The sequence below is a fragment of the Dermacentor andersoni genome, chromosome 8 (genome assembly GCF_023375885.2).
Source record: "Dermacentor andersoni chromosome 8, qqDerAnde1_hic_scaffold, whole genome shotgun sequence".
NCBI classification, from domain to species: Eukaryota; Metazoa; Arthropoda; class Arachnida; order Ixodida; family Ixodidae; genus Dermacentor; species Dermacentor andersoni.
In genome coordinates, this window is record NC_092821.1 from 76,276,435 (window position 1) to 76,291,755 (window position 15,321).

At 47.9% G+C, this 15,321-nt stretch overlaps 1 protein-coding gene across 1 annotated transcript in view; it reads left to right on the top strand.

The window, feature by feature from the left end:
- LOC129386815 (uncharacterized) overlaps positions 1-14,071 on the top strand; it is a 35,815-nt gene extending 21,744 nt beyond the window's left edge. The window contains exons 3-4 of the mRNA XM_055075067.1: positions 8,665-8,802; positions 13,232-14,071. Of these exons, the coding sequence (XP_054931042.1) occupies positions 8,665-8,802; positions 13,232-13,435 (342 nt within the window). The 3' untranslated portion in view covers positions 13,436-14,071. The remainder of the gene's footprint in view (positions 1-8,664; positions 8,803-13,231) is intronic.
- Positions 14,072-15,321: the final 1,250 nt, after the last annotated feature.

The following is a 15,321-nucleotide window of genomic DNA, read 5'->3' on the forward strand; positions in this document are numbered from 1 at the left end:
CCAAAAACAGGCTACACTCCAAGAACAGCGACAGCGGCGAACACAGTTGGCGATCGTCGAAAACTGATCAACGGGTCAAGCACGTCGGCTTTTATGCATCAATCTTCGAATCTTCTAGACTAATTGCTCGGACCCGCGCGCCTTCCACAAAGTTCTACATTATTCGCGTCGCGCACACATGCAATCAGATTACACGAGGTTCGGTCACAGACAGTGGATGGAACTATCGATAACATTCCAGAAACTTGCGACACATGGCAAGCGCGTCCTGCGCTGTGCGATAACATTTGTTAGGCGGTGAAACGTGTCGCCTGATGAAGACAAGTACACGTGTCAATATAGAGAGGCCTGATGCGCTCTACGGATTTCTCGATATGGATGTGATGACATGGATGCGATCCATTGTAGAGTATCCCTTCCTGAAACCAGCCTGTTTCCTTGGTTGACTAAAGTCCAGTGTTGCCCTTATTCTATTAGAGATTATTTTGGTAAATATTATTACGATATTATAGGTAGATACCCGAGAGACGAGCCGCCGCGAGAACGACGGCGAAGTGGGTCTGTGCCCTTTGCGCGAGTGAATGTCGGCCTGGCGCTCTGGCTCCAGTCTAGTGTAAATAGTCTGTAAATAGCCTCTTTCGTCTGTGTCTTTCTACACGTAACATTCTGGTGGAGGTCAGCGATCTCCGTCCTCGCCACGCAACTCCGGAGTGGTCGGTACATCGAGCTTGTCACCATGCCTCCCGGTGACGAGCCCACCTCTGCAACGGCTTCGGATGGTCCGACTGCTCCAGTCGTCACAGTTGCCCAACATCTCGATCCTGGTGTGTTCTCTGGCCTGGAGGGACAGGACCGCCGCTTCTCTTCGCCGCCTATCACCTCCCGGGCCCTGCCGGAAAACTAGACACTGCAGTTTCTGGAGGTGAAGCTGCGTTGTCGACACTGCCCTCAAATCCTCTGCTCACGTTAAACACGAACCAAAACCTTCTTGACGTTGACGTTGATGTATATCCTGTCACGGCACTCATCGATACAGGGGCACATCTTTCTATTATGAGTGCTGCCTTCCGACGACGACAGAACAAGCTCGTCACCCCAGCGTCGGCACGCGTTGTCCGTGTTGCGGATGGCGGTACTGTGCCTATCATCGGCATGTGTACGGCCCGTGTTAGCATAGCCGGCCGCCACACTCCTGTCCTCTTCACCGTGATTGCTCATTGCCCCCACGACCTCATTCTCGGCCTCGATTTTCTCTCCGCGCATTCTGCTCTTATTGACTGCTCTGCCAGTACCCTTCGCCTTGAGATGCCGATTCTCGCAGAACCGTCTGACGCACCCCAGTGCCGCCTACGCCCCACCGGCTTTATTCGCCTGCCGCGAAAATCAATAGCCTTCCATAGTCTTCCCCACCAGCGCCTGATGGCGAGTACCTCGTCACTCCTCTGCCCGACATTCCACTACAGTATGACGTTACCGTGCCTCACAGTATACTTACTATTACTGCAAACCGCACTTTCATGCTTATCTTTAACTTTGGATTGGCAAAGCAAATTCTACCGCGAGGTATTTGCCTTGCCAACGTTGATTGTCTCGGCGACCATCACGTGGCAACTTTATCGACCGATCCTTCTTGCGAGCTTAGCAGGCCCCTCGTGCCAGCCTCGGCCGCCGGTCCCAACATACAGAAAGTGGTTGCGTCTGACCTGTCTTCTGCGCAGGCTGAAGACCTTTATCAAGTATTATCGTCCTACAGAGATATTTTTGACTTCGACGATCGCCCTTTAGGCCAGACGCTCGCGGTCAAGCTTCGGATTCTTACTGGCAATGCTACTCCTATTCACCGACGATCGTACCGAGTTTCTGCGTCGGAACGCCAAATAATTCAAAGCGAAGTGAACAAAATGCTAGACAAAAACATCATTGAGCCTTCTTCGAGTCCCTGGGCGTCACTTGTAGTGTTGGTTAAGAAGAAGGATGGCATGTGGCACTTCTGTGTAGACTACCGTCATCTGAACAACATTACTAAGAAGGACGTCTACCCGCTCCCACGTATGGACGACGCACTTGACTGCCTCCACGGTTCCAGCTATTTCTCTTCTATTGATCTTCGTTCTGGATACTGGCAGATTGCTGTTGACGATATGGACAGAGAAAAAACCGCGTTCATCACACCTGATGGCCTATACCAATTTAAAGTAATGCGGTTTGGATTATGCAACGCCCCAGCCACCTTTGAGCGTATGATGGACTGCTTGCTCTGAGGTTTCAAATGGTCCAGATGTCTCTGCTACCTCGACGACGTCATCGTCTTCTCGCCCACGTTCGACACTCACCTTGAGCGTGTAACAGCTATACTTGATGTATTTCGAAAGGCGAAGCTGCAACTTAACTCGTCCAAATGTCGTTTCGGCCGCCGCCAAATTACTGTTCTGGGCCACCTCCTTGACGCTTCCGGAGTACAGCCTGATCCCGACAAAACTCTCACTGTCCGAGACTTTCCGGTTCCGAAGACAGCCGCAGACGTTCGAAGTTTTGTAGGGCTATGCTCGTACTTTCGTCCTTTTATTCAAGATTTTGCGGCAATTGCTAGACCCCTCACTAATCTTTTGAAGAAAGGCGTACAATTCTCGTGGGGTACTGCAGAAGCTCCTCACCACCCATTCTCGTCCACTTCGACCCTGATGCCCCTACAGAATTGCGTACAGATGCCAGCGGTCATTGCGTAGGTGCCGTCTTAGCCCAGCGTCAGCGTGGCGAGGACCGCGTTATTGCTTATGCGAGCCGCCTCCTCACACCATCGGAGCGCAACTATTCCATTACGGAACGAGAATGCCTTGATGTAGTCTGGGCGGTAGCGATGTTCCGTCCTAATCTTTACGATCGCCCCTTTTCCGTAGTCACTAACCATCATGCTCTCTGCTGGCTCTCATCGCTAAGAGATCCTACAGGGCGGCTTGGTCGATGGGCTTTGAGGCTACAAGAATTTTCATATTCCGTGATGTACAAGTCTGGCCGCCTGCACCAAGACACTGACAGCTTGTCGCGTTACCCTGTTGACGACCCTGACTCCTCCAACATTACGAGTGCTGCTTGCGTATTCTCTGTGTCGCAGCTGCTTCATTTCGCCGACGAGCAACGTCGTGACACCTACATCAGAGCACTCATCGACCGTTTCGAACACTCTCCGGCCGACGCCACACTACGCCTCTTCGTCCTCCGCGACAGTAGTCTGTACCGTCGTAACCTTCATCCGGACGGCTCCGAGTTCCCACTTGTCATACCTAAACACCTCCGCTCAACTGTTTTAAAAGAACTGCACGACGCACCAAAGGCAGGACCCCTCGGCGTATCTCGAACCTATGGCCGTGTACGTCGCCGTTTTTTCTGGCCGGGCCTTGCCCGTTCCGTACGACGTTACGTCGCCGCTTGTGAACTTTGCCAATGACGCAAGAAGCCTTCCCCGACCCCCGCTGGTTACCTGCAGCCGCTCGAGATCCCTGCCGAGCCCTTCTCGGCCGATTTCCGGAATCTACATCAGGAAACAAGTGGGTTGCAGTCGCGGCGGACTACGCGACCCGCTATGCCGTAACCCGCGCTATTCCGACCAGTTGCGCAACTGATGTTGCGGACTTCCTCCTGCATGACATCATTTTAATTCATGGTGCTCCACGTCAATTGCTAACAGACCGTGGCCGTACGTTCTTAGCCAATGTCATTGACGACATCATGCGTGCCTGCTCAATACAGCATAAATTTACCACCTCCTACCACCCTCAAACGAATGGCCTCACTGAGAGTTTGAACCGCACCCTCACAGAAATGCTATCCAGATACATTTCAGACGACCACCGTGACTGGGACGAGGCTCTACCTTACATCACCTTTGCGCATAACTGTTCCCGTCTCGACACTGCTGGCTTTTCTCCTTTTTACCTCTTGTATGACCGTGAACCGACGCTACCACTGGACACTGTGCTTCCGTCCACCACAGCATCATCTAGCGCTTATGCCCGTGATGCTATCTCCCATGCTGACCATGCTCGCCAACTTGCGCGCGCTCGTCTACAAGTCTCTCAAGACAAGCAAAAGCAGTGCTACGACCTCCGTCACCGTGATGTCAATTTCGTGCCCGGCACCCTCATGTTGCTTTGGTCACCATCGCGTAAAGTTGGCGTTTGTGAAAAACTGCTTTCCTGCTACACGGGCCCATATGCCGTTCTTCGCCAAGTGACAGATGTCACCTACGAAATCGTTCTACCCACGCCCCCTACTTCCTCTGCTGTGACAACCAGTGAGATTGTCCACGTCGCCCGACTCAAGCCCTACAACTCTCCACGTGGCTTGGATATTTAACAGCACCGTGACGGCGCTTTTGCCGCCGGGGGGTAGTATTGCGATAATATCGGTAGATACCCGAGAGACGAGCCGCCGTGAGAACGACGGCGAAGTGGGTCTGTCGAGTGAATCTCGGCCTGACGCTCTGGCTCCAGTCTAGTGTAAATAGTCTGTAAATAGCCTCTTTCGTCTGTGCCTTTTTACACGTAACAATATTTTATACAAAACTGGGAGTAATGTAATGGGCCTTTAATCCTTCAATTCTTCAACGTCTTTCTTTCTGTGGATTAGTATAACCTTTCCATTCTTCCACTTTTCTGGGACCATTGCAGTCGATAGACACTTTGCATAAAGAGCCGCCAGTTTTTCAAGCATTATGTATCCTCCATCTATGATTAAATTGACTGTTATTTCATCTTCTCCTTCCGCTCTTCCTCGTTTCGTGTTTTGCAAGGCCCTTCTAACCTCATCGCAAGTTATAGGAGGAGTTTCTGTATCCTGTTCATTACTGTTTCTAATTGACGTATCCTGATTCCTCTGGGTACTCTACAGGTCAGTACAGAATTCTTCCGCTGCTTTTACAATATCTTCGAGATGGCTGATGATATTACCCAGCTCATCTTTCAGTGCATACATCTTGGTTTGTTCTATGATAAGTTTCCTGCTCACTGAATTCAGGCTTCGTGCATTCTTTACGGCCGCCTTTCTCACGTCGTTGTTTCGAATATCACTTATTTTCACCGCGTTGATCAGTTTTGACAGTTCCACGAGATCTATCTTATCTCTAGAGTTCGACACTTTCATTCTTAATTGTTTCTTTACTAAGTACTTAGTTACTCGGGAGAGCTTGCCTATTCATTGTCTTGGTGCCTTGTTTCCCACTTCAATTACCGCCTCTGAAGCGAGCCTACTTACGGTTTCATTCATTATTTCTGTCATCTTCATCTCTCTGTTCTAAGGGTGCATATTTGTTTGCAAGTAACAGCTCGAATTTGTCTGCTTTTACCCTTGCTCCCTCTAGGTGGACCTCTTTCTTCTTGATGAATTTTAATCTTTCTCTCTTAAAATTGAGGTGAATCCTAGCCCTCACTATCTTATGATCACTGCACTTTACCATACCCATCACTTCTACACACTATCATATGGTGTCCGGCACACGAACGACTGGAAGAAAACGCGAGGGCAGACCGTATTGCTGGAGGATTAAACGTCCGAGCAACGGCATGGCCAAGCGACGACCTTCCACCGAATTCTCGTGACATCCTCCTACAGCAAAGGCAGAAGCGGCGACGTTTTGGACATCCTCACTCCGATTTCAACAGCCAAAAGGAGAGGGACTGGCGTCGTATTCAGACTAATACATACCCCAACCTGCACCACCTACACAGAATACACCCCACGAGGTCCACTGACGAGTGCCCGTGGTGCACAGCCACACCCACACTAAAACACATCACATGGGAGTGCCCCAGGAGGCGTCCGCACATAGACAGCCCCATATAACGCCAACATCCACCAATGAGGAATAGGCAGTGGGAGGCATGGCTTGTGGACGAGGGTCGGGAGAGCCAGTTGGCTCTCCTGGACCAGGCCCAGCGAGCCGCTTGTGCCAGTGGGGCCCTGGAATAGGGGCTCCAACCATCGCGCCTCATTTTATTTATATTCAATAAAGCTTTTACTCACTCACTCAGTTCTACATACTGCACTATTGTGGGATCAGCCGAAAGTATGAAATAAATTTAATTTCTAGTTTCACCTTTAGAGCTTTTCCACGTCCATTTTCTGTTGCTACGCTTCCTGAAAGAGGGGTTCATTATTCGAAGCTTATTGTTTTCTGCGAATTCTACCAGCACCTCTCCACGGGTGTTCCTAGAATAAACACCGTAGTTGTCAATTGCTTGTTCGCCATCCTGCTTTTTCCCCACTTTTGCATTGAAGTCGCCCATTACTACAGTATACTGAGTTTGCAGTTTTCTCATCGCTAATTCAACATCTTCATAAAACTTATCTACTTCATCATCACCGTGACTGGATGTTGGAGCGCAGGCTTGTACTACCTTTAATATATACCTCTTATTAAGTTTGATTACGGCTACAGCTAACCTCTCAATAATGCTGTAGAATTCGTCAATGTTGCCTGCTGTGTCCATATGTATTAGGAATCTCACCCCGTATTGGCCGCTATTCAGCAATGTATAAGCCTCACAAGTTCTCGTAATCTCGCTAAGGCCGATGATATCCCAAACAATGCCTGATAGTTCCCCAAAGAGTCCTGCTAAGCTAGCCTCACTCGACAGAGTTCGGCAATTAAAAGTTGACAGGGTCAGTTTCCATAGTCGTCCTGTCCGGAACCAGAGATTCTTAGCACCCTCTGCTGCGTTACAGGTCTGACCACCGCGTTCGCCAGATGCTCCGCAACTGCTGGGGACTGAGGGCCGTGGGTTAATTGTGGGAATCATTCGAGAGGTAGTGGCAAAATGCTACACCAGGGAGGCCAATTCCTGTTCCGGTGAGGCAGTGTCTTTGTTGACGCTTAGTCGGCCTTGCTAATTTGGTTGTACCTGGATTACTATGGCCCCATACGCTCTCGGCATCTTTTGCCCGTGTCAGGCGTCACTCCAAGCCTGCAAATGTGTTGCACTGGAGGAGGTGAATTTCAAGCTCACCATTGACAAATAAAAAAAAGAAAACCTTATAGAAGGATTCGAACTTCTGACTATGGCAACCGAGCATGCGAGTTAGCTCAGAAAATCCCGTAGGCAGCGAGGCTACCTTATCGCCGACAAGTACAGCCCAACCATTATGAAGCTAGACTTGCTTGCCCATGGGGAACGCGCCATTGCCCATCGCAACGATTACATTTTTTTTTCTGGATTGTTCTCGGTGTCTTGTTATTTATCATATGTGATCCGTGAGTGACAGCCCCACTCTCGCTCCCCCTCCTGGCTTAAAAAAAAAACTTTCATTTTAAGCCTGCTTTTCTACTTTCAAAGCAGCGTACGTTGTAGCTTTGCCTACGGGGTCTCTCACACCGATTGCAGCACCAATTTTTCTAGCAGTAGCAATCACGCCTAATACTGCAATCATGAAAGTATAATAAAATATAACAAATTTTAGGTAAATCTGCGTTTTGAGGCCATCATTTTTCTATAAAGTCGAGTTCGTCGAAGTGGATACCTCAATGTGCAAACACGTTATGGACACCTGACATATTGTTTTTTATTTAGTTTACTGGTAATTTAAGATTAAACACACTATAGGAAAATCATAATTAAAAATGAGGTTCAATTATTCGCGCTTTGCTAATGAATTAAATGTCTTAAGAATGGCTTCATAATCCTAAGACTCACAAATATTTATGCGTATATAAAAATTAGGAATAATTACGCCGCTGAGGCACAATATTAAATTGGCGAGCGTAATCGTTGGGTCCCACCTGTTTTAGGACTGACTTATTCATAGAGCTCGACCTATTCATCAACGTTGTGTTCCTCCAGGACAGCGAATACACCAGAGACGCGCTGGTGGAGCAGTCTCTGGACTGCAGCAGTCTCACGAGACGCAGCCGCTGCTTATGCCGTCTCTTCGCGGGGACCCATGGTTACAAACTCGATGTACCTACAGCTGCGCAGCTCCGTCACGAAGACGGGGATCGAGAACCTCCATCAATATATTACGTGTGGAAAGACACAGACAAAAGAGACTATTTACACTCGTCTAATGAGCATCTGCTGATGATACAATAATATGATAACAACTCATTTACCGTGATCGGGGCTAACCTTCTGCACAGGGCCACGGCTACATGAAATAAGGATGCCTCCCACCTCTAGGCACCAAAACTTGGTCTATCGAATGAAGTTTGTTCACTCACTATGCGGGAATCAATTCGAACCATTCGCGGCGCTCGCCCAATGTTGGATGCAAACTGTGACGATTGCTGAGACAAGGCGAGCCGAAATGTATGATGGCGTCGTGTGTGCTGTGTTCTGGCGCCCCTAGCGTGGAAGGTCCCGTAATCCGAAACTTCGCGCACGCGTTTCGGCTCGAGGCAGCTGGACGCGTTCGCTCGCCGCTGCTTGTGCGCGTCGTCATGTCAGCGTTTTGACGGCGAGTGTCCGTGGTCATCGAGCGAGATGCGCTCATATTTGCCTCTGCGCGCTCGACAAACATGCATGATAATGTTATTAGTATACGCATGCTCACAGCAATTTATACTTTCCATAAAACTGCGAACCTTCATTGGTAAAGTTGTGTAATTATTTTCTACCGCAATCAGTGTTTCGGCTTTCGGCTAAAACAGCGACGTTTCTCTTCGTTTTCTGACAGATCTGCAATAAAGTACAATCGCAATATCGGAGAAACCTAGAGTTCAACGATACAGGTCTATTTATGCAGACTTACGATAAGCTACCTCGGAATAAGCGGACCCTCGTCTTTGACAGTTCGGTTACCCAACTGAGAAAGGTGAGCAAAATTACAAAACGTATATACAGCGTCTTATAAGCGCTCACTTGGTTCAAATCCGAGCTGTCAATCGGAACACGCCGAAGGTGCCCTGAAAAACAAATCACGTTGAGCTGAAATATTCGATGGCGCTTCTGCGATGCAACAAAAAGCCGTTCCTGCGTTGAGAGGACCACTGATATGTCAAAAAGAATTTAACGTTGAAGGTGGTGATGCCACCTTGAAGTTTCCATTCCAGGCCGGCATGCCGTCATGAATTTCAACGTCATTAGCTCTTATCTAGCTATCTTGTGAAGTTAAATTGGGAGTAAATTACGTGCTGCAGGTGCCCAAAACTGAAGGTTCAGTATTGATAACTGTAGTGCACAACAGCGGTATAAGTATGAACAAGCATTTTCGCATGCGTCAATTTACGTCCACGTATTGGTGCTGTTATTTTCTAAAAATAATTGAAATAATGTTGAAAAAGAAGAACCGCAAGAAAATATGGTATCCTCAAACTTAGTCCTTTCCTCACACACGGACCATGGTATGCGGTGCCATAAGCACTCAAGCATCTAAGTACGTCGGAACCTTGCTCTTTGCGAATGCATTGCATGGCCCCAATCTTCCACGAGTAAATATTTGCCTACTATTATCGCAAACCAGTTTCGTCGGAGAAAGACATGTGCAAACTTCCCGAAGCAGCCGAAATCGCCCTCCTGTGAGCTTCTTTAATTTCACAACAACATTCATTTGGGTTAGATGGTGCATGCTTCAACTAGGAAAGAAGAGCGCTAAGACAATCACAAGCAGGAGACCGACATAAGACAAGCGCCAACGTCATTTCACGCTAACGGACAAGTGCCAACGTCAGTTCCTTAATTTTATCGCTACCCTTCTTCAGCTCACAACATTAGTCCGTTCTCGTTCGTACTTCGTTACGCGACGTCCACAGCTCGTTAGGGTAAAGATCTCATAAATATTTCCGCAGTGCCCAGTTGGCACATTCTTGAAGAAGTAAATGTACGTAACTACGAGACCGCACGCCGCTCAAAGGAGTTCACGCGCACTGGAAAGACATCGCACACTAACGAAGGGAGTGGAGTGCGTCACTGACATTACCGTTTCTTTAACGAGAAAAACCTTGCGCCACCCGACTATAACACGAATCTACAAAGGAAATCTATACAGTTGTGTCATACCGAGAATATCTCTGTGAAACAAAAATTACTCCGGGTGCACGCAGATTTCCAAGGAATGGATATGCCATGTTCATTTCTCCGTACGCGACATATAGTGAATTTTCACGACGAATTCATTGCCAAAACATTATAGACTTCGTTTTGCTGGCATTTCGCCAACGCAGTTGTGGAAGTGCCTGCTTCTAACGTAAGCTTTCTTTTCTTTCTACGAACACTTTTCTTTAAAAGAAGCATACAAAAGCTGTTCAAGTTATGTTCATCTAGAAATTTATTATCTTCCTCGGCCGCATTACTCTTCAACCTGAAGTCGTCCCCATCTCAGTAGGCGCATTTGTAGCGCCACATGGTAAATTGCAACCATGGGAGCAGCCCAAACATGACATTTTCATTTTTTGCTCGCGAGGGTTTCGACAGGAATTGATGGCGAAGCCGCCTTTCCCAAGCGTATCACCACTGAACGAAGGAGAACGCCAGGCCGGGGTATACTTGCGTCCATTTGAACAAGTGGGTGCCCGACGGTGGTGGGAATCCAACCCACAACCTGCCGAAGTTGAAACGGGTGTTCTACAAGTAGGCTACGGCTACGGTGATAGTTGAAGAATAACGAAACATATCCGTTCATTAGTTAAACAACTTATAATGTTGATCCTCTAAGTTACGAAGTTTACGGTACATGGTTATTGGAAATATGTCGCACATAATAATATTGGAAAGTTGAAGGCAATTGCAAAAATGTTTGAGCCTGTGTCCCTACATCCTAAATGGCTATGTAAAAACTCTCAGATTCGCCCGAAAGATGAAGCATCCATCACGATAGAAAATTAGTAAAGAGCTATACGAAGTAAGGGCAGCAGTTTAATCCACCGTATGAACCTGTAAACATTGGCTTACGAACTAAACTACCAAGTATCCTGTCATGTGTGCTCAGGCAAACGTGTACACATCTCACTTGAAGACCGCGGACGCTCACTGTCAAAACGCGGGCGTGAGCAAAGCGGTAGCACAAGCGAGTGAATTGACCTTCATGCTGCCTTTCACTTCAACGGGAACAAATATGTTAGCCGCAGAACAAGCGCACACGAAGCTATCAGCCCTCGGTACTCTAACACTCTGTACCCATCGCAGATCGCGTTCAAGACAGGGCCCGTGCCGCAGCGCTCGGCCGAGTCATGCGTAGCCCCGCCGGAGTAGAATGCCCCCAGCTGCCTGGTGATGGGAGACAGCACGCTTCCTCCCCGCCTACCTTCCGTGCGCGCGAGTGATAGAGCCCCCATGGTCGGCGCAAGCACGCACGTTTTCTCTCGCACCTACATCATACAGCGCGTGGCCACGCTACTATCGCACTTGGACTTTACAGGGAACATCTCGGCGGAGCCGACGATGATGACCACCACGGAAGTGCACCTATAGTCTCCACAGAATGCATATTGAAATAATAACTAAGAGTAGGAGCACAGAGAAACGCCACTCTTGGGGCTATTACTCTTGGACGTCGTTAGGCAGCGCAAAATGGAGCTTGACCATAGCCCGCTATAATGCGTTCCGTGCCGTCCTTGCTGCATAAGTGGCTATGCATCCACTCAGACAGTCGGACTAAGATCGTAGGTTGAGGGAAGCGCGAAGAAAGCTTGATTTTGCGCTACGCTTTTACGTTACACAGCGGTTGAGGAAAGAGACACGTGCTGGTGGCGGTGAGTGTGTAGTCGGGTAAATGGATGGAACTATTCAACGGCAGTTTTCGGTCTACATGCACATTTCAAATGTAAAAACGCGAAAGTAGCCTTTTTTGTCCGTTACCTTGAACTTCTAGAGTGCGGTTCTAAGGCGCCCGTTCCGGCCTCGAGCATCGGCGTAACGAAGCGAACGAGCACAGCGAAGGATGACAGAGCGAATGCGGAGCGCAATGGGTAATAAAGGACGGAGCAGGAGGAAAGCGGAGGAGGAGAGCAAAGCGAACGCGTGAGAACAATAAGTGGAAGACATTTATTCTTCGCCTTTAAGAATGGAACGCGATAGCATTAAAATGTCCCTTACTGCTTCTCACGCAACCCGGCAACTGCAGATTATGTAATTGTAATGCTTACCGAGAAACAATGGATGCGAGCGTTATTCACGAAGCCGAGCTTTCAGGTAGAAACGCGGCGTCTTGCGTGGGCCAATCCCGGAGGCCGTGCACCGCCGCGAAAAAAAACAACAACATCATTTTCGTGTTTCTGTTAGTGTTTCGCACTTTTAATATTTAAGTCTGAGAATATTTACCGTAAAAGACGTGCACTGTCGGTGTTTTGTATCACGACATTTATTTGTTTGTGGGCTGTCGTTCTCAGAATTCTGTGGAATAAATTTGTGAAGAATGTAGGACAAAGTGCGAATAATTTTAGTGATAGGATGGCGTGGCAATATAACCCGCGTATAGCGAACGTCCTTGGCAAGGCGTCGCATATCGACATACCTAATATATTCGGGATTTTTTACTCGCGGGCACGCAGGCGCCGGCCGCTTACGCCTACGCCAGATTTTCTGCCACACGGGGCCTCTAACGCTGCCCCGTTGAAAGCGTAGTGGGGCGACGATGGCTAAGAGATGGCGCCAGAGTAGCGTGCGCCGTCTGGGAGGAATGTCTGTAGCGGCGGCTGTAAATCGTGCCAACGCGTCGCCGACGCGCTGCTTCTCGCGATCGCCCCATTAACGAGGCAGTCGCACCAGACTTTACTCCGTATGCGCCGTTCCCCAGGAGACAGATTGTCCGCACCAGCCAATATATCGCGAAATTAAAACACATAAAGAACGGCGCTCAAATTTAGCATTAGGAAGTTCGTATTCGTCGGGAATTCTTTCATTACAAGCATGTGAGGTTAAAGTAAGAAATCGGAATTTATTAATGCAACTAGGTTTAAACCGAATGTGTAGAGAGGTTAAGTGTAGACAGGTTATGCAAGCAACTTCTGCGCGCTTTTTCTCAACGTCTCAGTTCTGTCTATCGTATGACGATATACATGAGTACGAAGCTGAAAGTACTGGTTCTTCCCTCCCCATTTGTTCCTTCTAAGTCCGTATATACGTGTGTGTCCCTGCATGCGTGACTGCGCTTACCTCAGGTGCGGAAGTCCTTCGCAGAGTTCCCATACCTCCTCGCGACTTTATCGCCTCCTCGTCGCACTGAACTTATCAATACACATAACGTTTTCTTCAAAAGAAACAGGGAATCCACTAACAGCGCACTATTTGTAATTGCTCCCATACAGATCTGTGACGCCAGGTACAAAGACAAGAAGGTTGCCTACACCATTGCAGCGTACGACGTTAACTACGATTATGCTCCCTCGTTGTGCCCGCTGGAGGTTCCAGGCCTATTCAACAGAACGAAGAGCTACAAGAAGGTCAACCAATTTCTCGCACACTTCAATGGCACACACAAAGCAGACTGCCTTGACATTATTAAAGGATAACGCCCTACACATACCTCATCTGTATATTACGTTATAAGGCGTGCTTAGGTACATCCTATATGAATTAATGTTTGAGGGAAAAGCTGGGGTAACTAGCATTGCGATCTTTTTTTTTATGTGCGTTTCCGTCACTGATGTATGATGTAGCACAAAAGGGAGAAGCATATTTCGCACCACAATAAAACGTTGATAGCGCAAATGTTGTTCGCAATAGGCGTTCTTGCTATATAATAGAACATTCAGTCATTCCGCTAGAAACGATATACAGGTGAGGGAAGGGTAATTCATGGCGATCTTATCACTTCACTTTTATTTTTACGGGAACATGGTGCTTCGTTTCGCGACAGTAAAAAATGACCTCCTATTTAACCTAACAATTTGTCTTACACTTTACAACGACTACACGTGACCTATTTGTTAAAAGACATGGATGCATCGCATTTGCAGCAAGCTTATTGGCTGTATGGAAACTTGGATTTAAAACTCTGCGGCAAGATAGTGCGGTTGCTCTTACTGCGTGGAAACTTTGATAAAATGAAGCTGGAAATAATACCCACAGAATGTCTCTGTGCAGTACATTCTCTGTTGTGTGAACAACGGTTTACCAAATATTTAGGAATAATAAAATTTCAGAAAATTCCCGGCGTTTCTTCTGTGCATTCTATGCAAAAATCTTTCAATTAAACAAACTTTTGTGTACTGAATATTTCAGTTGAACGATCTTGATCAGTGGACCCTGGCAACACTTCATTAGAGGAATATGTGCAGTGTGACAGTGAGCTTGTTACTGGTCAGCCGAGAAAGTGAGCCGAGAAAGATGCAATGGCAGCGGTACATTTATATCCTTTAACTCTAGCCGAGGCTGTAGGATGCCTTGGAAAGTTGCGAGACATCATGTTTCAGCAACAAGCAGTGCCAGATAAACTGCACAAAAACATGGACTCTCTGGAAAGTTTTGTTACTTCTTGAGGTTTAAAAGCACCAGCCCAAATTATAATTACACATCTTCTGAAAATGAGATAGTCAGCAGCGCAATAGTTGTGCGTCTCGTGTATATTGTCACGTGGTCGTGACGTCAAAGAACACAGTAGCAATACTGTGGAACACAAAACTAACTTTTATTGGGCGAACCTGTGCCCACAAAAGAGGCTACACTTATAGCACAATGATAGCGGCGAACACGGTCGGCGATCGTCGAAATCTGATCAGCGGGTCAAGCGCGTCGGCTTTTATAGAGCAGTCATCGAATGTTCCAGACTAAACGTTGGGACCCGCATGCCTTCTACAAAGATCTACACCATTCATGTCAAGCGATGAAATCAGATAATACAAGGTTCGGCGACAACAGACAGCGGATAGAAGCATCGATAACTTTCCAGAAACTTCGAGTACATGCATGCGCGTCCCGCGCTGTGCGATAACATTTGTTAGGTGGCAAAACGTGTCGCCCGATAAAGACAAGTACACGTGTCAATACCCCCCTCTTAAAAAGCATCGACCCGATGCTGCAAACAATCGAAAGTAATAAATAAGCACTCGTAGCAAAGGAAAAAAAACAAAAGGAAAGTTTGTTAGCGTCCGTAAAACGGTTTAAGACGCACCACGTGGACCACTTCAGGTCGTGCGCGACGTCGCTGTGAATGCGAAATGCCGTCTGGCACGACCTCATAGTCCAGTGCGCCAATACGTCGGATGACCTTGTAGGGTCCGAAATAGCGTCGCAGTAGTTTCTCACTGAGTCCTCGCCGGCGTATCGGGGTCCATACCCAAACACGGTCGCCGGGCTGGTACTCGACGAAGCGTCGTCGGAGGTTGTAGTGTCGCCTGTCGGTCCTCTGCTGGTTCTTGATTCGCAGGTGGGCGAGCTGTCGGGCTTCTTCGGCGCG